Genomic DNA, 27,256 nt, shown 5'->3' with positions numbered 1-27,256 from the left:
AAAACATTGGAGCCGTACGGCCTTTACTATAGGCAACGCTACAGCGTCGCCTCTGATTACTTTGATGGACTTTGTCTTAAGGAGCACAGGAAAGGCAATGGGAGACCACGGATCCAAATGGGGAGGAAAAAGTCTCCTGGACTTTGATTACGCTAATGATTTAAACATCCTAGATGAAAGTGTGAGCAAAATGAATGGAGTTTTAGATGTTTTGCGAGTCAGGGTGCTAGAATAGGTTTAAAAATTAATGTCAAGAAGACTAAGTCACTAAGGCTAGGAATAAGTGAAGGTGAAAAGGTGACGTTGGGTAATGAAAAGATTGATCAGGTGGGCAGCTTCCTTGGAATTATTATTAGTAAAGATGGTGGGAGCAGTGAAGATGTGAAAAGTAGAATAGCCAAATCTCAGGGTGTTTTTTCACAGTTAAAAATTTTTTTGGAAGAATAGGAAGATAAATCTTCAAACCAAGATTTGAATATTGGAAGCCACAGTGATGAAAGTGGTCAAATATGGTTCTGAAGCATGGGCGCTCCGAAAAGCGGATGAAGATTTGCTAGATGTTTTCCAGAGAAATTGGTTACGGGTTGTTCTGGGTACCCGGCTGACTGACTGTATTTCAAACAATAGGTTATACGAAAAATGTGGCTCAATACCGCTCTCTAGGGCTATAATGAAAGAAAGGTTGAGGTGGCTATGGCACGTTGTGCGGATGAAGGATGACAGATTGCCGAAGATTGTTCTTTTCGGCCAACCGTCTAGGGCTGAACGGAAAGCAGGTGGTCCTCGTCTGGGGTGGGATGACGTCATAAAGAAAGATTTAAAGGAAATGGGAACTTCTTGGGCGAGTGTAAAAAGGGAGGCTTTGAATAGATTGGGATGTAGGAGGAGCATCCGTAGCTGTGTTGGCCTCAGGCGGCTTGGTGCTGCGGTGAATTGTTAGTAGTAGTAGTAGTATTAAAAATAATCTGAATAAGCCCCTTTAAATAGGTCAAGGAGAGGATGGATATGAGGCCAAGCATAAACATCCGCTAAAAATAGCAACAGCCAACAACTTCAAAAGAAATAGGTTGATTACTTTCAAAAAAAATTTTTTTTTCTAAACTATTAGTTTACCATAAATAACTGCAGACAAAAACTCCGATGATCAGTAAAAACCTATTTACTCAAATTTTCCGATGTCAGGGCTTCTCAGACATGGTGGTGCTCTTGAACGCTTCCTTGGTATGTATAAAATATGTATGAGGCTTGAAACATAAGGTTTGGTGCGTGTTAGGTGCATATGTATCATCCTAAGAATTCAACTATGCTAAATAAACCAATTAAGAGGTCGGGAGGATTAATATTTTCTAGTCGCCATGTGCTCCTCGTATACTTGGGGGAGTAATTTCTAACAGATTTTGTTTTGAAAGTAGATAGAAGAATATTCTTTTAGGCAGCTGAAAAAAACATGGTCTGGAAATTTTTTATTTTGGGGGGATTTTATTCTTCGTTTCTGAAGATTGTTGAAACTCTCTCTATTGGCATTAGATAATTTCTTTGTTTTGATTTTGTTTTACAAGGGAGAATACATTTCCCTTATGTTTTATATAATTTTTATGTGTTTATTTCAATGTTTAAAGAGATGGCGGCAGAGGTCTCAGAGCGTACTGGCTATTTATTTTCGAATGTTTCTACTTTTCGAGTGATGATTTAATTGTTTAAAAAAAAATCGACATTATCACAAGCGAGTTTGATAAAATAGGTTTTTTTTTTCTTGGAGGGGGGGTGGGCTATCGCAATATTACTATTTTTGTGAACCAAATTTAACAGCCCACGTGATTCTAAAGATATTAATACAGTAAAATGACAAAAATAAACGCAACTCACCGTAGAACAGGGACAAAAAGCAGTGACCGTATCACAAGTTTGATTAACAAAACCAACAAGAATATTTGTCCCAGGAATAGGAGAAATTTGATATTTGCTACAATGCTCTCCGTGAACCAAGTTAGTTAAAACTCGAAGTTTCCGACTTGCTTCACTAACTCTATCCTCTAAGGTTCTACTTAAGCTCATATTGACTTGATAGTATCTGCAAAAAAATAAATGGGGTTATTGATAGGATTAGCTAGGACACATGAAAACATTTTTCCTCAAAGTATCAAGGACATGAAAAAAAAAGGTTTTACCGCCTGGATCCATTTAAGGTCTATTCCTACGTGAAAAAAAAAAAAAATGATTTTCCAAACTTTTCTTTCAATTGTTTCAAAGTTGCGAAGTTTTCAGGGCAGTATTATGTTTTTTTTTCAGTATTGCCAGGTTGAACCGTGAAAATACATAAGCAAAATTCGCTAAGCTTGAAAACACTTTTTGTCAATAAAAAGTCATGCATTAACAATCTACTGTTTTGCACAGACAACTACTCCTTCAAAGGAAGCTAAATTTTTTTAAACTATTTACAATCATAAGTTTAGTTTTTTTTTTTCTAGTTTTACATTTCTTTTTTGACGTCTCCTAGAAGCGAAAACTTCTTAACAGCACATGGCATTTTTTCTTTTTTTTCATTACAATTTGAAGCCCTGTCTTACTTATTCTTGAAAAACAATAAAGGTTTTGCAAGTTGTCGCGTCACCACTTAAAAAAAGATATCTTAATATCCACTTTTAGATATCTTAAAAAGTTTAAAAAACAAAAAGCTAAAGGAATTTATTGAATTACAAAAATTCCTTCCTTCGGTCTATAAAAGATTTATTTAAATTCTTTCATATATAATAAAATGAATAGTTTTGAGAAAAAAACGCGGTACATGGCCAAAGACGAAATCCTTTCTTGGTTTGGAGACGAGTAGAAAAGGCAAAATAAACACTGAATTCGCCCATGTCAAAATTGAAAGTATTTAAGTTTGAAAGTATAAATGAAACCTTTTCTACTCGTCCAAGAAACCTTTTCTACTCGTCTCCAAACCAAGAAAGGATTTCGTCTTTGGCCATGTACCGCGTTTTTTTCTCAAAACTTATTTTGCCTTTTCTACTCGTCTCCAAACCAAGAAAGGATTTCGTCTTTGGCCATGTACCGCGTTTTTTTCTCAAAACTATTCATTTATTATATATGAAAGAATTTAAATAAATCTTTTATAGACCGAAGGAAGGAATTTTTGTAATTCAATAAATTCCTTTAGCTTTTTCTTTTTTAAACTTTTTAAGATATCTAAAAGTGGATATTAATTTTTAAGATATCTAAAAAAAGATATCTTAAAAAAAGATATATATAGATATCCAGTTCAAATATTTCTTTTTCACTGTCCTTGGTACATTAATAGTTTATATCAAGCCACCACAAGTTAACTAAAAATAAACTACAGGCCAAAATCAAAAAACATTCCCAGCAAAAACCAAATGTATTTCAATAAAATCACTTTCTTAAAATCCCATAAAAAGACTTAATTTACAAAGCGACATTACCCAGTTGTTTTGACATGATATGATTACTGTCTCCTGTCAGCACTTAGCATAACATAATTATGGACTAGAAAAATGGTTATTAAATTCAACTAATCTAAATTTTATATTTTATGTAAAATTATAAATTTACTTAAAAGACAGATCGACAAAGAAAATAAAAATCGTGGGAGGTATAAGACAAAGCCTAGTAAGCACCTGGCCAAATATTGGACGAGAATTGGACAGTATTTTATTTTAGAACTACCTTTATGTCAGTGTTCTTTACTTCAAGCTTCTATCCATGACTAAAAATTATCTCTATAAGATAATTTTAATTTAAATTATTTAATTATAAATTATCTTTTATAAGATAATTTATAAAAAAAGATAACTAAATTATCTATGACTAAATTATCTAAAAATTATCTAACTCTAATAATCTCTATTGATTTGAGTTTAAAAATACATTCAGTCTAAATCATTTAGTCTAAAAGAAAGGGAAAAACAAAATCAGGGGTGCTATATGACAAAGTCTAGTTGGAGTTTGGTCGAATCTTGGAGGATAACTGGACAATATTTTGGACATATTCGTGAAGTATATATCTTTAAAACATTTTATAGCAAGGAATCTAACACTAATAATTTCTATTGATTCAGGTTTTAAAATTCGAGTGATTTAAGTCTGGAGAAAAAAAAAAAAAAAAATCATGAGTGCCATTGGACAAAATTTAGTAGGCGTCTGGACAAATTATGGAGAAGAACTAGACGATATTTTATTTCAGAATTACCTAAATGCTACTTCTTCTGTGCTAGAAGTTCTTGGTTATAGCAATAGAAAGTTTTTAAGCTTATTTTGGTAAAGCATATATCTTGTATGACACTTTATAGCAAGGATTAAGGAGTGTTATATCTCTCTCTGCTTCTAATGATTTCTACTGCTTTAAGCTCAAACCCAACCATGGTTGAACTAAAATCCAATTTTGCTAATGTTTTCTAACTGAGAGAGTTTTCTAACAGACAACTTTTCTAAGTGACAGAGTTTATTGTTGATTGACCAAAAAGCCAATATTAGTTATTTATTAATATCATATTTGAAATGGCCACGCACACACACACAAAAAAACCACCTGATATGCCAATTTTCGTTCACCCGCCATATCTTCTTCCTAAGTTACAAGGGGCAGTAGGGCGGAGGCACGAGTTTCCACATAAGAATAAAAATTTAATTGACGGTTCATGAGACTAGAAAAAAAGAAAGATAAAAAGAATTTGAAGCCGAGATTTAACATGATGCCCAAGACCGTGTTTTTATGATTCGTATTTGATAAGAAAAAGAATGCTTCTATTTCTTCATAAAAGCAATGACGCTGATTACGAGGCTTTTTCAGAATCAGGAAAAACATCTATTCTAAGACACCTCTTGTAAAGATTGTCCAAAAATCTCCGAGGGAAAGAAAAAATCACTAAAAATGGCCCCAAATGAAACTTGATTTTACATTTGTTTAATTTAATATTATATGTAATAATAATGTGATATTTGAATGAAATACAATGAAGAAATTAAATCAACTTGAGCTGAAGATAATGTAGTGTGTTTTTGTAACGGCTCAAGCAGTTAGACCTTCGATGAAGTGGCAATCGTAGAGTCTATTAAGTCAGCAGCAGTTGTTACCACCTACTGGTTTGGTCTGAAGGCTCACTAGAGGGATTTTGAATCTATTTAGGGCGGGAAACTATAAGTATTGAAAGTTGTTTCCCACCAATCAGTTGAAGTTCTGCTCAAATATTCCTTAGAATTTCCAATTGAACAATTCATACAGGCTCACTTGCGGCTTATTAATATGTCCTATGGTACTGTGCACTGCTATTACTATTACTAACAACTTACTGCAGCCACAAGCCGCATGAGGCCAACACAGCTATGCGCTCTTTTCCACTGCCTGAAACTGTCAGTTTTGTCAGCCTTTCGTTTGGCCCAAGATCTTTATGAATTTACGTGCGCCAGAGTTATTGGAAGTAAATATTGTGAAGGAAAGCATATTAAGAACTTAGGATCATAACTTAGGCTTGCTTGCTAGGGTTTTTGATATTATATTTGAAACTATCCAAATTCATTTCATATTGTACTATTCTAATTGCATATTATTATTATATCCGTGAATTTGGCTACTTTTAAGTAGCACCGTCTATGGAGAGAAGATTTTCACCCAAATAGATAATAACACAGGTGTTTTTGATTTTTCAAAAGCTTAATAGATGCATTAATGAAAACCTGTACACAGAGGTTGAGAGGTCCCCTCCCAGGAAAAAAGGAAAATGGTGCCTTAAAAATGAACTGTATGAGTGCTTGTGACAATATATGAGATCTGCACTAGTATCAGGTAGCACTAAAAAATATAGAAAATTGTGCTTTAAAAATAAAACGTATGAGTGCTTATGACAACATATGAGATCTGCGCTAGTATCAGGTCGCACTAAAAAAATGGAAAATGGTGCCTTAAAAATGAACCGTATGAGTGCTTGTGACAATATATAAAATCTGAGCTAGTATCAGGTGGCACTAAAAAAAAAAAGGTAAATGGTGCCTTATGGTGCCTTAAAAATGAACCGCATGAGTTCTTGTGACAATATATGAGATCTGCGCTAGTATCAGGTCGCACTAAAGAAAAATCTAAAATTTTTGGCTGCGGCCTTCCTAAAATTAATTGACAATTCAACAAAAAATGCCTCTTATTGTTTTTTTTTTCTCTTGCTTTTTTTGAAAAGAATCAATTTATTTTTTGAAAGTTGGCTACGAAAAAATATAGATTTTTTTTTCTCAGAGTTTCAGTTCAACCTTTATTTTAACCATAGGAGCCTTAAAAAATATATGTTAGGACTAGAATATCAAAAAAGAAGAGTTTGGAAAGAAACAACTAAATATAACGTAGATACTGCAATAATAATTATAAATAAAAGAATAAAAGGTACTTGTGTATTATACCAACCTCACTGTTGTTCTTGATCTGTTTAAAACCAGTTTCTCTGTGTCCACTCGGAGATAGTCAGCTTAGCCTGAGGGAGATAAACTAGTTTGCAAGTAGTTTTAGTTAAATATTTAATATATAGAGTTGGGTAGGTTTGGTATTTAATAGAATGCGTTCTGGGCGGCCTACTTTCCATAACTCTCTGTTGTAGTCTCTGTTGTATATAATATTATAATATATATTTATATTATATTAATACAAAATATTATATTTTGGTACATTTCATTGCGATTAGCCTAACTTCACTTCTTGAGTGTGGTCGCTATGATACACAAGTACCGAATTAAAAAAATACCTCTGTATTGTCCTATCGAGGAAATTGTAGCAAGCCTTTTTGACAACGAAATCTTCATGTTCCAAAAGATCACTGGCGATCAAAGGCTCTAAATGCGTTAAGTGCTGAAATTCTACAACGCCTCTTAAACGTGCTGATGCAAAAAGCTTGGGATGAGCTAAAACGTAACCGCGGTCGTCAATAATGAAGCAACGAATTTCATTGACTAAATCAGACAGAGGAGGACAAAATGGCACAGCTTCTTGAAGAAGACGATAAAGGTAGTTCAATCTGAAATCGGCTCCGATGACTCCAATTACAGGATCGTTAGGACCGTGAAGTGCGGCTGGCTTTCCTTCGTACAGCTAAAAAAATACTATAGTTACTGAAAACTGACATGTTTTTAGTATCATTAAAACTCAAATTAGGAGGCAATGGTGATAAACAGAAATTGGGGATTTTTTCGTAGCTGCAGTTAAAAAAATCGCCTGTTTAGGAGGGGGGTAGTGTTTGAATAATCGAAATGTTAGATGAGATCGAGTTTCGAGGTGGGAGACAAGCTGATCGAAAATCATCCCATTGTGTAATTTTGAAATATCCCCACATAATTGTAAACTTTCAGGGTCTATCCCTAAAATTTGTATTTATGCAGCACAATAAATTTACAAGAAAAGCACAATTCGCTGTTCCAGAGAGTGGAAAGGGTGAAGGTAGGAACTTTAAAATAATTTTCGAACTTGATAATAATATTAATTATTAGTTGAAATCGTTGACCAAATCAGACAGAGGAGGATAAAAGGAATCAGCTTCTTGAAAAAGACGATATAGGTAGATCAACTTTAAACCCTGCTCCAAGCAATCCAATTACAAGATTATTAGATCCCTAAAAGGTGGCTGGCATACCTTCATACAACTGAAAATATACTATTGTCACTGAAAAATTAACACGTTTCTAGTACCATTAACAATTCAAATTAGAAGCTTAGAGTGTTCAACAGCAATTTGGAAAAATAATTTTAGCTACCATTAAAAAACAAGTTTATTGGCCTGGGGGCGGGGGGGGGGGGGCTAAAATATTTGAAAAAGCAAGGTTCAGAGGAGACCATATTTCAGGATAAAGAAAGGTCATGCGAGGTTTTTCCCATTCACCGAAATACCCTTCCCCCCTTTTATTATTCCCTCAGACACAGGCTCATCCTGCCAAGCGGCAGCACCTGTTTCCAAATTACAGCTGATTGTCCCACGACATGCGAGATACGAACAAATTTCGTTCCCGCTTTTGTACAGTATTAAATAAAAAAAACAAGTTTTTTAAACTGAAAGTAAGGAGCGACATTAAAACTTAAAACGAACAGAAATTATTCCGTATATGAAAGGGGTTGTCCCCTCCTCAACGCTTCGCTCTTTACGCTAAAGTTTTTTATTGTTTTAAAAAATAAAGTTGTGAGACAGAGTCAAACTTTAGCGTAAAGAGCGAGGCATTGAGGAGGGGACAGCCCCTTTCATATACGGAATAATTTCTGTTCGTTTTAAGTTTTAATGTCGCTCCTTACTTTCAGTTTAAAAAACTTGTTTTTTTTTATTTAATTTCTGATCGTTTTTTAGTTAATGCAGCTTTTGTTTTGGCTCACCGGCATTGAATAAGTAAACAAAATTTGCATACAAATTTTACTTTTCCTTTGCTAAATGGATGTCTCTAAATTTGGTTATGACGTAATTTACAAATTAACTTACGTAACTAACTTATATATTCGTATATTTTTCTTCTGGCAAAAAATACAAAGTTGCAGATTTTTGCAGATATGAGCTTGAAACCAATGCAATGGGGTTTTCTGATAAGCTGAATCTAACGGTGTGATTTTCATTAAAATTATTTCACTTGTAGGGGATGTTTTCCCCCTCTTGCAAAAATCGGGTAAATTTTCTCAGGCTCGTAGCCTTTGATGAGTACTACTAAACTTAATAAAATTTATATATTTAGTATCAGCATTATAAGCCTATTTTTTTGATACATTTATTGACATCAAAATTCCGTTTTTATAAGTTTCGATCACTATAGAGCCGTATCGCTTTTTTTTCATTGTTTTTTTTTTATTACGTATATGAAGGGGTTCTCCCCTTAGTCAATACCTTGCTATTTACGTTAAAAGTTAAAAAACAAATTTGATTCACAAACCCCTGAATCACAAAGGCCGTTTAATTAGAATAGACAGCTCTTTTGAAAGCACTAAAAAAACTGTAGCGTAAAGAGCGAGGTATTGACTTGGGGGAGAACCTCATATACGTTATAATTTCTGTTCGTTTTAAGTTCTAATGTTGCTTCTTATTTTCAGTTGAAAAAACTTGTTTGTTTTTTTTTATTTAATTTCTGATGGTTTTTGAAATAATGCTGGAAAATCCCGCATCCCCTTCATAGAAATGTCCCTTACCCCAAGGAAACATCCTTCACGGAAAGATTCTCCAGAGTAGCCCCCTCCTCTAGCCCCCCCCCCTCTCCAGAAAAAAATCCTTCCTGAAAATGTCTGTATACTTTCCAATAACCAATAAATAATGCTGGCAAGTCCGGCGCCCCCTTCATGGCAATTTTCCTTCCCCCATGAAAACTCCGTTCATGGACAGATCCTCCAACATAATCCCCTACCCACCCCCCCCCCTCCACTACCAGAAAAAACCCTCCTGAAAACTTCTGTATACTTCCCAATAACCAATACTATTCGTTAACATTGGGTAAAGTTCATAACTTTTAGCCCTCTCCCTGGGGACTTCGGGGGATTAAGTCATCCTAAAAGACATATTTATCAATTTTTTCGACCATGCTGAACAAAATGGCTATCTCAAAATTTTGATCGGGTGACTTTGGGAAAAAAATAAGCGTGGGAGGGGGCCTAGTTGCCCTCCATTTTTTTGGTCACTTAAAAAGGGCACTAGAACTTTTAATTTCCATTCCAATGAGCCCTCCCACGATATTCTAGGACCACTGGGTCGATACGATCACCCCTGGAAAAAAAAAATAAATAAATAAACATGCACCCATGATCTTTCTTCTGGCAAAAGATTCAAAATTCCTTATTTTTGTAGGTAGGTGATTGAAACCTCTATAGTAGCCTTCTATTATGTACTAAATATGATGTTGTGATTTTCGTTAAGGTTCTATAACTTTTAGGGGTTCTTTCCCCCTTTTTTTGAAAATCAGCCAAATTTTCTCAGGCGCGTAACTTTTGATGCGTAGTACTAAACTTGATGAAAGTTATATATTTGAAATCAGCATTGAAATCTGATTCTTTTGTTGTATCTATTGGTATCAAAAACCCGTTTTCTAGAGTTTCGGTTACCATTGAGCCGGGTTGCTCCTTACTTACAGTTAGTTACCACGAACTGTTTGATTATAATTCTGAAGTATAAGCGTAATAAAATCCTGAAGTTTTCTTAATTTCCGTGAATTTAGTACTAAAATCACTGAATAGATTTTAGCTCTGTTAGTCTTTTGTTATTTATTCATTAAGTAACATTTTACGCCTGAACAGATACTTCTGTCATAGTAGAGCCACTACAAAAGAAAGAGGTATCGGAGGGTTACAGTTTTTGTGAAGTTTCTCTTTATTTCTAATAAACAGGGTTTGGGTTCGGATTAAGAATGTTCAGAAAAAAAAGGAGAAACGGATTTACAAGTTACCCACTTTAGCTTTGTTCCATACGGGAAGCTCATCAAACTTTAACGCTGTACTTAAATCTCTGTCAATTACATTTTTGCTTGATCCGTTCTAGTCAATTGTTTTTACACGACAATTGTCTACTCAGTCACTCAAGGACTGTTTTGGAGTAATAATTAATTACAGACACATTAGATAATATCCTATCAATAGCGGAAACAATAGGAATTTCTTATTTATTGCCGAAGCATTAGCTCAATATGCCTATTTTGAAGCCTACTATGCCGAAATGAAACAAGAATTTGTGTGTTGCTGGTTTTGAGCTTTTTCCTTCTTTTTTAAATAAAAAGGGTTTGGATTCTAATTAAATATATTCAGAAAAAGATAGGGAAATGAACGTGCAAGTTGGCTATTCTAGCTTCGTTCAATATAGGAAGCTCATCAACTTTTTGGGTTTTAATCTGTTCAGGTCAATTGTCTTTTTATGACTGGCAATTCCTGGCTGTCACCTATTCAGTCAATCAAGGGTCAGATCAAAGAGTATGGGTAACTTATGAGAGTGGAAATCGGCACTAGCGTCGGTAAAAATACCATCAACGCCATCTAGCATTTGGCGACATTTGGAATTTCTTCAAGCTATGGAGTCATTTTTTTTTGTCAGGACCAGAGATCAGACACTAATTTTACCAACTACACAAATTAAAGAATTATTCTTATTACACTGAAAAAAAAAATATATGTAAAATGTCGCCAAACGCTAGATGGCGTTGAGGTTTTTCGACACTATCGCCAGTTTCCACTCCTGAAAGTTACATACTTACTTTGGGTCAGATTAGAACAATAGTCAAATTACTTATGCCGCTTACTCACCCAAGGATATTAGATCAGTCGCATGAATAGCGGAAAAGAATAAGAATTACTTTTTTATAATAGAGGTGGGTTTGACAATGCTTGGCATACTGGTATTCTAAAAAAGCTGACTGATAAAACACCGTACTGGAATTTAAAAATTAATTCTAAATTAATTAATTAAAACTAATTAAGATTTATTAAATTATTTTTATTCATTAAAATAATTTCAAAAAATTATTAAAAATTAATGAAAAATTAGATATAAGTTAACCGATATCTGTCTGCTTTGGAAAGGTCGCTAGTCTTGAATTGCAGAATTTCTGCTCCTAAGGGAGCATATTGCCTCCATTTCTTTAGTCTATCAATGTTGATGATGTAATTTAACTAATACTGTACTCATTGCCATATTTAAAATTATGTAGTGATGTGTGTATGATTATAACAGGTTCTCATTTAACAAGTCTCGAAATCTAAATAGTTAAAACATTACTATTGTCTAGTAGGGTAACGGCATTTCATCGACCAGGGCTAATCTGACCAAGATCAAACCGAACATAAATTAATTACAGGTTAGAAACACTGTTTTTCGCAAACGATGTTTGCGAAAAACGATGTTTTTCGGTAAAACGATTAAAAAAACTTTCTACACAATCCCGTCCAACCCTGGATAATATTGTCAGTGATGTACGCATGGATTTAACCGTACGTAAATTACCGTATTACCGTACGCAGCATTACCCTAGGTAATGCTGCACCAGGCAGATATAAGTTAATGTTTCGGCAAAGGAGGGGGAGGGGCTGACATTTCAGTAGGGCATACCTTACAATTGAAGAAAACACAGAATGAATTATATACAAAATATAATAAAACAGAGTAATCGAGATTTGGGGAGGGGGGAATTCTGATGCCTAAAGGTTCACTGAAGGTATTTTTCACTGATATACGATTTTGCAAGAACCTCACAGCTTTAACAGGTATATAAACGACAAAATACTCATATCATTTGGGGAGAGGGAGGAATTCTGATGCCTAAAGGTTCACTGAAGGTATTTTTCACCGATATACGATTTTGCAAGAACCTCACAGCTTTAACAGGTATATAAACGACAAAATACTCATATCATTTGGGGAGAGGGAGAAATTCTGATGCCTAAAGGTTCACTGAAGGCATTTTTCACCGATATACAATTTTGCAAGAGCCTCACTGCTTTAACAGGTATATAAACGACAAAATACTCATATCATTAGCTTCATTAGTTTTAGATCTATCCATTCACCAAACCGAAATTATTATGTTACTTAGGTTTTTTTCATTAAGTATGGTTTAAACTTGCTTAAAAATAGAAAAATCTTAATTTTTTCGACGATTTTCAAATTCAACCAATTTTCCACATATTTTATAACATACAAAAAATGACAAACAAATTTCAAAAACATAATTCCGTAGATGGAAAAAGCCGAATCTCTGCAGTTGAAGGATATCAAAATTGTTGTCTTAAGTCAGAGAACTAAAACCGTAGGATTACGGAAAAATAACATACTAAAAACATGGACAGGGAACACAAGCCTTACAAGGAGCAAATAATATAGGAAACTCCATAATAACCAGCCAAATAAATAGGGGCGTAATTTGCTATGAGGCAGGGGGGGGGGGGGCAACTATCCCTCCCAGACCTCGGCATGCTCCAAATTTGCCCCCCCCCCAGGATTTTGATGAAATTACGCCACTGCAAATAAATCAGAGTGACTTAAAAAGTATGAAGATGACGCTTAATATGAAGTTTTAATTAAAACATTACCGTATGACTTAAACTGAAAACATATCCAAATCCGCCAGGATCTAACCAGGGTCCAGTCAACACTACCCTTCCTGGAAATTCTAGAGCTCTAATGTACCATGTACGTCTTGTGGGATCCATACTCTGCTGACTGATGGTGCCAGGATATTCGAGAAAAACACCAGTGGATGTAGACATATATCTGCAATTATCCCACATTCAAAGGCTAACTTTTAACTAAATATACACATTTTTTTCAGAGACATAAAAAAAAACCTTTAATTCACTTCCCATTGAAATAGACAACAGTTTCTGATTCACCACTACAGAATGTATTTAAGACTGTAGTAGGGATATGTGTATGGTCGTTGCCAGAACTGGGGTTAGTTTACCGTTTATGTAACGGCTTTTATAATGAATATGAAAATATTGTGAGAGACAAAACAGAATAAAAAGTCTTGATACACAACGGGTCTGTGCCCAGTAGAAAAGAAAGAAGGTCAGATGTTTCGCCTATCAAGGAGGCACACTTGTGCCTCTTTAAAGAGGCGACCAACCACAATGTTAAGCGATTTCCGGTCCTAGTGGTCGCAGAGAGACAGCGGTGATCGCATTTTGTAACCCAAGCTCAAACTAAGAAACATGCAAAATTTTACCCCCCTCCGATTTTATCTTAAAGGGTAAAAGTGGGCCGGAAGTTTCGACCCTCTAAACCCAGCCCCCCTTTAACGTTGTCTGATTGGGAGAAAATTTTGTAGTTATGTATTCCTAAGACTTAGAACCTCTTCTTTACAATTTCAAGAAAACACAAGTATTCCTTCCATGTTTTCCAAAAAAACAAATATAGCCATTAAATGTCAAGTTTTCTTTTTTTTATCAGCCACGCCTACAAGCCAGTTGGCAACGGATCCGGGTGAATGAGGACTCATTCGAAGCGGAATTCGACCTGTTAGGGCCTTTTGATATTCTCAGACCGAAAAAATTATCCCCCGAATTTATATTTACGAAAAACCTCGTTTTCCTATAAGAGCCCATGTTAATTTTTCCCACCACAGCCCCCCTTTAACCTTGTCCGATCGGGCTGAAATTTAGAGAATAAGCTTTCCTGGGGCCTGGGAGCTTATCCTCAAAATTTCAGCTCAATCCGATCCTTCCTTATTTTCCAAAAACCAAATATCATGTTTTGTGGGGATTTGCTTGCGTCAAAAATAGATACGAGAGACTAAAATAATATAACAAGTGTCTCTGTGGTACGATGGTCGCTGTTCCTGACTGTCAGGCGGAAGATCCGGGTTCGATTCCCTGTCAGAGATTTTTTTTTTATACTGAATTTAAAGTTTAAAAAATAAACTCAGTTTCTTTTTTAAATCCAATCTATTAAATCCTTCGGCTCAACAGGCGTCTCCAGAAGAATATCACAGTCGGCCTTCAGCTTACAGGTAAGTCTCCACTGTTTTGATAACATGCCGTATACCCGCATGCTCGAAGAAAAGTTGAAAAAGAAAATCTTACTGTGCATTTCATTTGAGTATTCAGGAATTAAAAGCCTTAACACAAGAATCTTCAAAAGCGGGGGGTTGGGAAGGCGGCAAACCCCCATCTTTAACTCCTGAAAAGATCAGCTAACAGTTAGTCAAGCAATAATAAGTAATAAACTGTACAAAAACGTACAGAAATTATTTGAAAAAAACTACGTTTTCTAAAGAGTTAAAGAGGCTGAGTCACAAGTTCGAACCTTAAAACGTACAGGGATTAGAAGGTGCAGTTGGCCCCCAAACCCCCGCTTCCGTATATGAAAGGGGCTGTGCCCTCCTCAACGCCTCGCTCTTTACGCTAAAGTTTGACTTTCTCACAACTCTTTTTTTTTAACAATAAAAACTTTAGCGTAAAGAGCGAGGCGTTCAGGAGGGCACAGCCTCTTTCATATACGGAAGCGGGGGTTTGGGGGGCGGCAGCCCTCCAACTGCACCTCCTAATCCCTGTACGTTTTAAGGCTCGAACTTGTGACTCAGCCTCTTTAACTCTTTAGAAAACGTAGTTTTTTTTCAATTAATATACGATAAGGCGTTCTCATTGTCGAGAAAGAATTTAAACCATGAGAGCTTTAAAAAAGTATGAAATCTAAAATGAGAAGAGAATAAAAATAATTTAGGATAAATAAATAAAATATATAATTATAAATAATACAAATATTATATAAAAGAAATAATTATATAATAAATAATTAACATATAATATAAATAATTTATAAAATAAAGGTAAAAAACAAAACGAATATATACAGTAACCACTCCACGAAAAAAAAAAATATATGGTACAGTACAATAAGATACTTCTATACAGTTACAGAAGCAACTGCTATCTTGGCTTTAGATCTTTTATTTATAGAGATAGTAAATGTCATCAAGACAGAAAAAAAAATCAGTTCCTAAATAAAATCTTCATCTTAAGGTAGGTGTTCCCTCTGAAACCAGCGATTCTACGGCAAGCCCGTTGGTAAACAAAAATCTTGGAATATTAATCTGTTAGTATAAACTAACAATACCATTGGTTATTTTCAAAGGTTCTATGGGTTTGGAAGATCTTTTTTTTTTAGAAATTCATTTTGATGTTCAAAACATATTCAATAATAATAATTACGCTTATTCATGAAGTTATTACAATTAAGTTAATCAAGTTATTAATTAATAAATTAATAGCTTAATTAATTTAAGTTATTGACTTTTTCAACAGATCTGTTCAACTTTTGTTTTGTTGAGGATTTTTTTTAGTTTGTTTTCTTTTTATTTGTTTTATATTTTGAATTTAATTGAATTTATTTATGACCCTTTGTAAACACAGTAACAAACGAAGGACAATAGAAGAAAAAAAAAGAAAAGAAGAAGACGTAAAATAACAAAAACAAAATTCATAAAACAAGCACACAAGCACAATAATTAACCATGTAATTATAAAGTATACATAACAAGCACAATAATAATAATAAAAAAAAAAAAATAAATAAAGAGAAGCGATAAAATCACTGTTTTAAAAGAGAACACCATGGGTGTCCAGTGATTCCGTTATTGTAGGCTTCATTGCATCTGCTGATGGCAGCATTAAGGTCTATAATACCGTATCCCGTATTGACCCAAGAATTACTTGACCAAGGTATAATACCGTATTGACCCAAGAATTAATTGCCCAAGGTATAATACCGTATTGACCCAAGAATTAATTGCCCAAGGTGGGAGGCCGAGGAGATATTTAGCATACCGGTAATAAATTCGCCGAAGTTGCTTTAAATCCATTGCCGAAAATATACGCCAAAAAGGTGCAATGTACAAAAATTTGGAAGCGCATATGAGTTAAACAATTTAGCTAGTAGCGGGCGATTAAAACCAAGTTTATTAGATACTATGCTACCAAAAAGTTGTAGCTACCGTTATTGGCCGGTATGATGAACTTTCATTGTAGGGTTTATTCTTTTTAAGGACAGGAGTAAGATGGCCAGTTGAAAACAAGGGAGGAACTATTTGTTTTGTGAACACCATTTGGAAAAGTAGAGCAAGGTGGGAAAGAGGTGAAGGGGTTCCATATAGGAGGTGTTTAGTGCAAACGCGATCTATACCTCTAGAGAGAGGCTTCTTGATTTTACGGATTATATTATAAACATCAGAAACAGATACAGTAAACGTAGATTTGACCCCTATCGAAAGTATCTTTTCAAGTGTAGCTTTTGAAGGATTTTTTATTAGTGGGTCAGGTTCGGAAAACTCTCTTGAGAAATGCAGTTCCCATAGTTCGGGAGGGATTATTTCGCTGATGACGGCTGTTGCATTTATAACCAAAATATACGCTTAGGTTGTATTCGCTGTCTTCCCAAATTTCCTTGTTATCTTTTCTTGTTTTGCTTGAACGCAGGGTAAGAAACAAGTGATTTTGCAACAAGCCTACAGCTGTAACTTGCATAAAAAGGACTTCATTAGATTCATCATTATTACAATACATCATTAGATTCATTAGTCTCATACCTGTCCATTCACCGAGCCAGAATTATAATACTGCTAGGAATCTTTCTTAGAGAAGGATTTAAACATACAAAAAAAAACACAAAAATTATCCTTTTTTTTGATGAATTTCAACCAATTTTCAACCTTTAATCTATGCTAAATTTCAAAAATTGATTTCGATAGATGAATCGAGCTGAACGTTAGCTATGAAATTTTTCCCTTCGTTGATATAATATAACTCCACGAGAGCAAAAAACATGTAACGTATAAAATAATATTTTTTATAACATAAAATATAACATATAGTATACAATATAAACAATTAATATAATATATTTTATAAAATATAACATATAAAAACTTGCACAGAGGACTTAAACATTAAACATAAAATTTTCAGCTTAGAACTGAAGCTTAAAACTAAAATATTCAAATTAAATTTGTATGAAGGTCTGAAGTCATCTATTTTTCATTTAGCCATCCCATCAGAATGCATAACAAAATACAATTTTATAAAACTCAATAACATTATACGGCATTAAGTAGTAAGGTAAAACTCGCCTAAACTTAGATTCTACAAATGTATGAGTGTTCTAGATAAAAACGTTAACGAAATGAATTTATTTTTGAAAGTTCAAAAAAGTTCGGTTGTTCATAATTGAATATTTGAAGGTTTAAATATTTGAATATAATTGAATTTTTGAAATTAATGTTGAAGCTAGGCAACAAAAAAAAACTAACCGAGATGATAGTTTCGCTTATAATAAGTTTTTTTTCATAATTTGTTATTAATCTTTTAATAATGAGGCAGCATAATTAGTATGGATGCAATAAAAATTAAACAGCACAATAGCCAAAGCATGAACTTTTTTTTTTCAGAACTGAACTAAGTTTTTGAGAAAATGGGAAAAATAGACATTTTGGAAACAACTTTTGAAAAAATGGGAAAATTTTGGAAGAATGGGAAAATAGTTCGTGAAAATTTAGAAGAGAAGGAAGATTTATTTTGTGAGGAAGAAATAATAGAGATAATAATAATAGAGATAATAAAAAGGAAGAAATAATAGAAAAAATAAAAACAGTACTTAAAGCATTAAAAAATAACAAGGCCCTTGGTGCTGATAGTGAGGTAAATCAGCTTTTTAAATATGGTGGTTGTGAAGATTAAGAATATGATTTTTGACAAAGGAGAAGTACTTATTAATTTTAGAAAATTTTTAATCAAATCCGTCTACAAGAAAGATGATAAATGTGATCGTGGTAATTATTAAGGTATTAGTTTCGTTTCTGAGAGAGCCCAATTACTTAGTGTAGATACACTTTTTAGAGTGAGGGATGCTGTAGATAAAGTTTTAAGAGAAAAAAAGTATGGTTTTAGGAAGGACAGAGGATACATCGACAAAATTTTCACTCTTAGATTAACAATTGAGTAGCACCTGAATCACCAAACTCCTTTAGTCCTCAGTTTTATAGATTATGAACAAGCGTTTGATCCAGTAGATAAAAAAGCTTTAACGAAAATTGTATCCTTGTAATGCACCAGATAAATACATTAAAGTAATCAGTGCTATGTACGAGAATAAAATTGCTGATTAAGCTAGGAAATTAGGTTAGTAGCTGGTTTAGTATTGAATCAAGAGTTAAGCAGGGTTACGTTCTATCATCCGTGATCTTTCTTCTGGCAAAAAACAAAATTCCACATTTTGCAGATAGAATTTGAAACCTCTACAACAGGGTTCTCTGATACGCACAGTTCTATAATAGAAAACGATTGAGATAGCTAGGAAACTTTCTGCAAATGAAGGATGACAGATTGCCAGCTTTTCGGCAAACCATCTAGGGCCAAATTAAAAGCAGGTCGTCCCCGAATTGGGTGAGAAGAGGTCGTAGAGAGAGGAGCTTTGAATAGATTGGGATGGAGTAGCGACCGCAGCTGTGATGGCCTCAGGCGACTTGATACTGCAATGAGTTGTTAGTAATAGTAGTAGTTTTAGTTTAAGTTATGTTGTGTCAAATGAAAAGTGTGATGATCTGGTTATTTTTATGTATTGCTTCTGATTAATTTTATTATTTCGTTATTATATTTTATAGGTTTTTTTTTTCCTTATTATATACTAATTTTGGAATCATTTGATAGTATTAATCTTAAATGTTCCTAAGAGCCTAATGAGTACTAATTACTGATGCTTTGACTATTTCGAACCAATTTCTTGATTGGTTAAATCGTCATATTAGAGGAAAATTACCTTCTTATGATAAACCGTGACATAGGGCTATGCATCATTTTTTCCTTCCATTTCGGTGCAATTTGTATAACAGCACCAACACCAGACCTGATGCGAGAACGAAGTCCAGGATTGGCAATCAAGTTAGTGTTATCGCTCAGGTATCCTAAGTAAGATTGTACTCTTAGTGCCGATGCTTCACCCCAGCGGAGGAACTTGTAAGGGCTCACAAAACAGGATGAAGATAAGAATAATGAGGCTGCATCTGAAATGTAAAGAAAACAAATGAGCTGAGTATTATTTGTTTTTATATTTCTATATTAATTATACTGTTTTTATATTTAGCTACTGTTATTATATTTATTGTTTTATTAGTGTTTATATTTATTGTACTGTTTCCATTTTTTTTTTTTTTTTTAACTGGAGATACTTTTTTAATGTTGAGATCCCGAGGCGATCAAACCACTACTTAGAGGATGGCACAAAAAGTGGTAGAAAATGTCAGTATAAATGGTATTAATGGCGATATATCTAAGATATGTTCCAAAGTTATAATGTTAAAAAGGTTATTTTATATTCTTCTAAATATGTTATATGTAATCAAATTATACATTCTGGAAATATACTAAAATACTTCATACACTCTCTTGCCATTCATAGAGTTCTCCAGACAAAAATAAGCTAAACTGGGTATCATTTCTTGGTTTCTGCTTCTCTCTCCCGATCTCTCTTTACTCAAATCTTTTTTCGTTATTCCGTCTTTTTTTCATGGCTTAAAAGCCGAATTCTGAGATTTACAACCCCCCTTCTTTTATATTCCTACCTTCCAGCCCGCTTAATATTATTCATAAATCGTCTAATGTCTAGCACAACTAAAAGGCTACTGTAGCTGTTTAAGGGCTCATTTAAAAGTGGATTTTTATTTCTTATTGTTTTTTCATTTTTTACACGAAGATAATAAAAAGGGGCCTTTCTCAATCAAAAGCTCCAAAAATGTCTTTTTCAAAATCTATGCAAGGGCAAGAAGCTTCGGTGCACTGACACCAACATCGTGGAGATGTTGGGCGCACCAATTTGAACACCAATTTTTATACCTAATCACTTTTGTTAAATTTCACTTGATAACGCTATTATAAAGGGTCATATGGCACCCAAAGGGTGTACTTTGGGTCAGTTTTTTTCAAATGAAAATAGCAAAAAAGGGTCTTTTCCAATGAAAAGACTCAAAAAAAGGTATTTCTCGGAATCTAGGCCGGGACAAGAAGCCAAGGGGATAAGGACGCTCCTCCCTTTCCCCTTGACTAGTATGCTATTACGACCAAAGATTAGAATGAAAGTGTTTCAATACCTCGAGCAAAATTTTCTTTAATTTTTTTTTTGCACTTTCTAGTCTTGTTTCTTGCTTGTTTCAATTTCAATTTTCCTGTTTGTTCCAATTTTCTCTTAATATATTTTACATTCTCTCAATTTTTCCTTAACCAATACGCTATGAGGACTAAATATCAAGATGAAAACGATTCAATATGCCAAGCTAAAATTCCTTTCAATGATTTTTTTTTAACCTTCGAGTCTTTTTCTTGTTTGTTCCAATTTCAATTTTCTTGTTTGTTCCGAGTTTCTACTACTATGTTCTGCGTTCTTACAATTTCTAATTGACTACTACGCTATGAGGGACAAAGATTAATACGAAAATGTTCCAACGTCTCAAGTTAAAAATTAGTATTATAGTAAAAACAAGACTATACTTTCTAGAACTATAATAAATGTACTAATAAAATTATGAAACTTTATAGTAAAAAAAACTATACTAAAAAATAAACCTTTAATATTATGAATCATTTCTCTGGTCAAACTTGCATCCATATTGTAATTTAAGCTTTTGTTTTGTATGTCCAGCACTTCGAGCGTACATAAAAAGTAATGCAACTACGTGATTTTTAACAGAGATAACTACGACAGTGGTAGGTGCTAGTGCTCGGTGAAAATCAGGTGCTAGTGCTAGGTGAAAATCACTAATACCAGTACTTAGTGACTATAAGTACTTATCCCTATAAAACAGGGGCCCAAATACACAGTCAAATGTAAATGCTTTGTTCCCCTTCATTTCCCTAGCGACAACAATGTGTCATCTTTTGATGGTACTTCTATAAGCAAATATATAAGTTCTACATATGTGAGGTCAAGGCCGTACCCAGAGGGGAGCGGGTTACCAGGTTTAACCCTCCCCCCAAAAATTGTTTCTGTCCAAATCGTAAAAATGTAACAAAATGCATAAAAAAAAATTTTATGCGTTGAAGAAAAAGTCCCCCCCCCTCCCGGAAAAAAATCATAGACACGCCTTTGTTTGAAGTTGCTTTTTTTGTCTCTCTTTTCTTCGATACAGGTTTTTCCATCATTTAAGTTGTTTTCTTATATGGTTTCGTCATTTATTCTCGTTTTACTTTTTCTTCTTTTTTCTGTTTTTATTCTTTCGTTCCAGAAGTGAAACCAAAGCGCTTGGATTGTTATTTATAACATATTATTTTACAAGCGTTTGGGTTATCTTATTCTCTGTCTCAATTAGTATTTTTACTCATTGTTATATTCTTGTACATTTTAATTTTATGTACGATATACTAATAACAAATTACATACTCAATACTATAAACTATACACTCAATTTACATACTAAAGACCATTTCGCTAAGCGATTCGAATTCAGATTGTTGGATTGTGGGTTGTTTAATTTGGATTATCAGATCACAAAAGAAAAGAAAATTTGTCAGATCATAAACAAAAAAATGTGGATTGTCGTTGACAAGCGAGCTTTTAGCAATGGCCATGAAAGGAATGACATTACAGAATAATGTTGTACAGCATAGCAAAACATTTTTACTGCTAAAATCAATTATGTCTACCTATAGAAGGAATGACAAAAACGAGGAATTTTGAACAGCTTATGGTTTTTTTTTGTTTTTTGTTTTTTGCAACATAAAAGAAAGAATCATAAATCAAAGAAGCTATAATAACAAATAGAACGGGCTAGGAGTTAGGCTACATATATTAAAATAAATTATTAAAAATAATTCAAAAATAACTTAAGGACTGAATTTTTGAGGGATAAGAACTTAGACTGATTGACTTAATTCTTACCTACCCGTCCTCTCCACCTAAAGGCTAGTGCGTGTAAAGCACTTTACACAAACACAAAATTTGAACTTGCTTTTTTAAATGTTTGAAAGAAGAAAAATCCAAATACTCATCAAACTTCCTAGAAATTTTTTTCTCAATATAAATATATCTATGACAAAGAATTTCACTTAATATTATAAAATGTGATTAATTTTCACCAACTTAATTTCTTCTTAAATTCGTTAAATTCCAAATAGAAAACTGCTAGCTAAATAAAACTCCAAGAAGTTTGTTTCTGAGACAAATATTAAATTTGAGATTTCGTCTATTATTGCAGTGCGCAGATTCCTGAATAAACTTACTAATACAATACTATAGAGGAAACAGGCTTCGTCTATATTCCCTAACAAAATGGATATATATCTAAACTTCAGCTGCCAATACCCGATCAGTGCTACAGCAACAAGACCAATGGGACTGAAATCTGAGATACCCAAAAGAATAAAGCTGCCCAGAATTGCTAGTTTGGTCATAGGCGATACAATATTTAATTTGTTGCGGGGTGGCCTAGTACAGATACTGGGTCAAGGCTCAAGCCTCTAAGGCTAACTAATGCCGTGGGAAAGCCCCAAAAAATGACTCTCCCACTCTTACCATATACTTTGACAGCTGTCGCACCCCCCCCCCCCCCAAAAAAAAAAAATATCCCAGACTGACATTAAAAAGATGGAAGAACTCCAGCCACTGCCTAGCAGTAAGATAGCCAACTATGTAATCCAAACTAAAATCCGATTGCCAAATTTTTCATTTTGACTCAATTTCTTTTCTTCTATTATAAATCACTTTCCAAGACTCATACTTTACAGTTTCTTCTGTTTAAACATAAAATTTATACTTCGGCACTCGTGAAAAGCCACATCAAAATAATTCTTATCGTATTCTATCTCTATCTAAAAATAGCCAAAATCAAATTCCACCAAGGGTCACCAAACAAAACCAAATGTTGGGATTTGTTTTTTCTCAGATTTTGTCAGAAGTAAGACTGTCGACTTTAAAATCCAAATGAGAATCTTATTACAAGTTTTTCTTTATCTTCTTCTTCTTCTGTTTATTTCGTGCTAAAATTACTTTTGACAAACGTGTTCATCTTTTCTTCCGTTTTGACATGGAATTAAAGTTTTACGCCCATAAAGAGCTACATCGAAATAGATTCTATCTTGTTCTTTCTAAATCTTAAAATAAATAAAGTTACACGATAACGGCTCCCAAGCGAAACAAAATTCCGTCAAAACAACACTAATTTGACAGTCGGTTATATAATATAACCGCCAAGAAATGAAATTTCTTTCAGAGGTTGAATCGTCAATGTCATAATTCATACGAAATTTTGTTTCGTATGGAACAAAATTCGTATGGAACGAAGATCTTTTTTTAATAGTCGCTTTCTGAGTTGTATATGTATTTCAGCTTTACATATGCTTACATTTGGTGCTTGAGATAAGTTTTATTTAATAGGTTATATCTCATCTCTATATTCTATCTAGATAGAATAGATTCTATCTTGTTCTTTCTAAATCTTAAAATAAATAAAGTTACACGATAACGGCTCCCAAGCGAAACAAAATTCCGTCAAAACAACACTAATTTGACAGTCGGTTATACAGTATAACCGCCTAGAAATGAAATTTCTTTCAGAGGTTGGATCGTCAATGTCATAATTCATACGAAATTTTGTTTCGTATGGAACAAAATTCGTATGGAACGAAGATCTTTTTTTAATAGTCGCTTTCTGAGTTGTATATGTATTTCAGCTTTACATATGCTTACATTTGGTGCTTGAGATAAGTTTTATTTAATAGGTTATATCTCATCTCTATATTCTATCTAGATAGAATAGATTCTATCTTGTTCTTTCTAAATCTTAAAATAAATAAAGTTACACGATAACGGCTCCCAAGCGAAACAAAATTCCGTCAAAACAACACTAATTTGACAGTCGGTTATACAGTATAACCGCCTAGAAATGAAATTTCTTTCAGAGGTTGGATCGTCAATGTCATAATTCATACGAAATTTTGTTTCGTATGGAACAAAATTCGTATGGAACGAAGATCTTTTTTTAATAGTCGCTTTCTGAGTTGTATATGTATTTCAGCTTTACATATGCTTACATTTCGGTGCTTGAGATAAGTTTTATTTAATAGGTTATATCTCATCTCTATGTCAACTTTCTCAATGTCACGGAGAGCTGATGTCCAGCTGTATCTCTGTTAAAATTATTTTATTTTTTTTAGGCCTAGGTTGTATATTTCTGTTGTGAATATGAAATTTTGATATATGCCTACCCTTAGGACAACCTGACCCCAGGTTCTTGGGTCGGTAGTGAGTAAAATGTATTGTCCTTGTGTGTGTTAATAAATTACTATTACTATAAAAAAAAATAAACCAAATCCAATTACATCGGGTAGGACAAGAAACCAAATTCTTGCAAACAGATGCCGATATTGCCGATCACACAGCTGGTTATACAATACCAAATAAAACTTCTGAATTATCAATTACTTCGACGTCAGATTTTCAATTTCACTAAAGGAACATCGATCTGATCAGCGATGTTAGCAAGTGTGGAGGGCTCACCCCCTCCCCCAGAATTCCAAATTTTCCCAAATCTCTGGCCAATTCTTATTCAAATCATGAATATGAAAACATTAATTAGGTCCCCCAGAAAAAAAATTGTTTGGGTGCCTGGATCTCAGATTTTTTTTTTTTTTTTTGGTTTAGACACTAGCCTACACATATTTTGGTTTTTGACGGGATTTGGTTTTTGGTTTTGACAGGATAAATATTTTGGCTTTTGACAGTATTAAATAAAAAAAACAAGTTTTTTTAACTGAAAGTAAGGAGCGAAATTTAAAACTTAAAACGAACAGAAATTATTCCGTATATAAAGGGGGCTTTCCCCTCCTCAACGCCTCGCTCTTTACGCTAAAGTTTTTTATTGTTATAAAAAATAGAGTTGTGAGAAAGAGTCTAACTTTAGCGTAAAGAGCGAGGCGTTGAGGAGAGGACAGCCCTTTCAAATACTGAATAATTTCTGTTCGTTTTATGTTTTAATGTCGCTCCTTACTTTCAGTTAAATAAAACTTGTTTTTTTCTTTAATTTAATTTCTGATCGTTTTTTAAATAATGCTGGGAAATCCGGCGCCCCCTTCATAGAAATGTCCCTTCCCCCATGAAAACTTTCTCCATGAAAAGATCCTCCCACATAACCCCCGACCTCCCCCCTCCCCTCAACCAGAAAAAATCCCCCCTGAAAATGTCTGTATACTTTCCAATAACCAATACCATATGTAAACATTGGGTAAAGTTCATAACTTTCAGCCCTCCCCTGGGGACTTTGGGGGATTAAGTCATCCTAAAAGACATTTTTATTATATTTTCGACCATGCTGAACAAAATGGCTATCTCAAAATTTTGATCGGGTGACTTTGGGAGAAAAATGAGCGTGGGAGGGGGCCTAGTTGCCCTCCATATTTTGGTCGCTTAAAAACGGCAATAGAACTTTTAATTTCCATTCGAATGAGCCCTCTTCCGATATTCTAAGACCACTTGGTCGTTACGATCACCCCTGGGAAAAAAAAACAACAAACAAACAAAAAACAAATAAACACGCATCCGTGATCTTTCTTCTGGCAGAAAATACAAAATTCCACAATTTTTGCAGATAGGAGCTTGAAACCTCGATTGCGGGGGTTTCTGTAACGCAAAACTTGATGGTGTGACTTCTATTGTGGTTCTAGGGCTCTTAGGGGGTGTTTATCCCTTTTTTCGGTTATCAAGCAAATTTACTCAGGCGGTTAGCTTTTAATGGGTAAGACTGCACTTGATGAAATTAATATATTTGAAATCAGCATTAAAATCTGATTATTTTTGATGTATCTATTGGTATCAAAATTTCGTTATTTAGAGTTTCGTTTACTATTGAGCCGGGTCGCTCCTTACGTAGTTTGTTACAAATTTGGCTTTGGGTTTTTGACAGAGCTTGGTTTTCTGTCTTGAAAGTATAAATATATTATTTTTTGACAGCATTTGGTTTTGACAGTATAAATATTTTGGTTTTGACAATATAAATTTATTTTAGTTTGGAAGTAAGAGTATACTTAGGAGATTTGAAAATTTTGACCGACATAAGTGGCATTCTATATACTTCTCATAGTGAATGAAAACAAATTAGTAATCCAATGCCAAGAGAAACCATATTTTAGTTATCAGATTGCCGATTTGACAATCCGACTGTCAAGGGGAAAGACTTTATATACAGAATAGAAATGAAATTAGAAAAAAAATTTTTAGACTTTGAGGGTCAGACTTCTGAATTTTGCAGACAATTCGGGAAGTCTTTCATTATTTGTATTATTATTATTATTACAGTATTTTATCATATTTGGAAATAAAACAAGTATTTTTCTTCTTTATTTACGGGGGGGGGGGGGTAGTTTGGCTTTCTCTGAACTATTTCTAGTTCTTTCAAAAGTTATTTTTTTTAATCATAGCAATAATTACAATTATTGCGACACGGGTTAGATCCCTGGCGTGGCCAGTTATTAGGTTTGGGACACGGGTCAGTGGTGTGACTCTGTAAGCTTAGCCAGAGTCGACCCAGCTCTAAATGGGTACCTGAAGAAATCTGGGGAAGGTAAGCCGGAAGGGTGTGGGAGAGCACCGGATGGCTGACCCCCAGCCCCCCATTGCACTTCCTGGCTGAAGAGTCAGGAAACGGAGATCAGCACCACCGGTTTGGACCTTAAGGGTCTAGTCCCGTCATACTTACTTACTTACTTTTTTTTAATAATTACAATTAGCATGCACTGTTCTTGACCTTTCTTTTCTTGGGGAGGGAGGAGAGCATTGAAATCGAAAGCGCTATA

At 34.0% G+C, this 27,256-nt stretch overlaps 1 protein-coding gene across 2 annotated transcripts in view; it reads right to left on the bottom strand.

Annotated features, from left to right (window-relative positions):
* The window catches only part of LOC148944695 (VWFA and cache domain-containing protein 1), a 150,350-nt gene that overhangs the window by 29,598 nt on the left and 93,496 nt on the right, over window positions 1-27,256 (bottom strand). For both annotated transcript variants that reach the window (XM_089100546.1, XM_089100547.1), the window contains exons 13-16: window positions 19,239-19,482; window positions 13,022-13,202; window positions 6,741-7,084; window positions 1,867-2,071 (exon numbers count right to left, since the gene is read on the bottom strand). In XM_089100546.1, coding sequence (XP_088956672.1) covers window positions 1,867-2,071; window positions 6,741-7,084; window positions 13,022-13,202; window positions 19,239-19,482 — 974 coding nt within the window. The remainder of the gene's footprint in view (window positions 1-1,866; window positions 2,072-6,740; window positions 7,085-13,021; window positions 13,203-19,238; window positions 19,483-27,256) is intronic.

The sequence above is a fragment of the Artemia sp. Qi Xiang Cuo genome, chromosome 14, assembly GCF_049724085.1.
Source record: "Artemia sp. Qi Xiang Cuo chromosome 14, ASM4972408v1, whole genome shotgun sequence".
NCBI classification, from domain to species: domain Eukaryota; kingdom Metazoa; phylum Arthropoda; class Branchiopoda; order Anostraca; family Artemiidae; genus Artemia; species Artemia sp. Qi Xiang Cuo.
The sequence above is the reverse complement of the archived record's forward strand: the minus strand, read 5'-3'. Positions and strand labels throughout refer to the sequence as shown.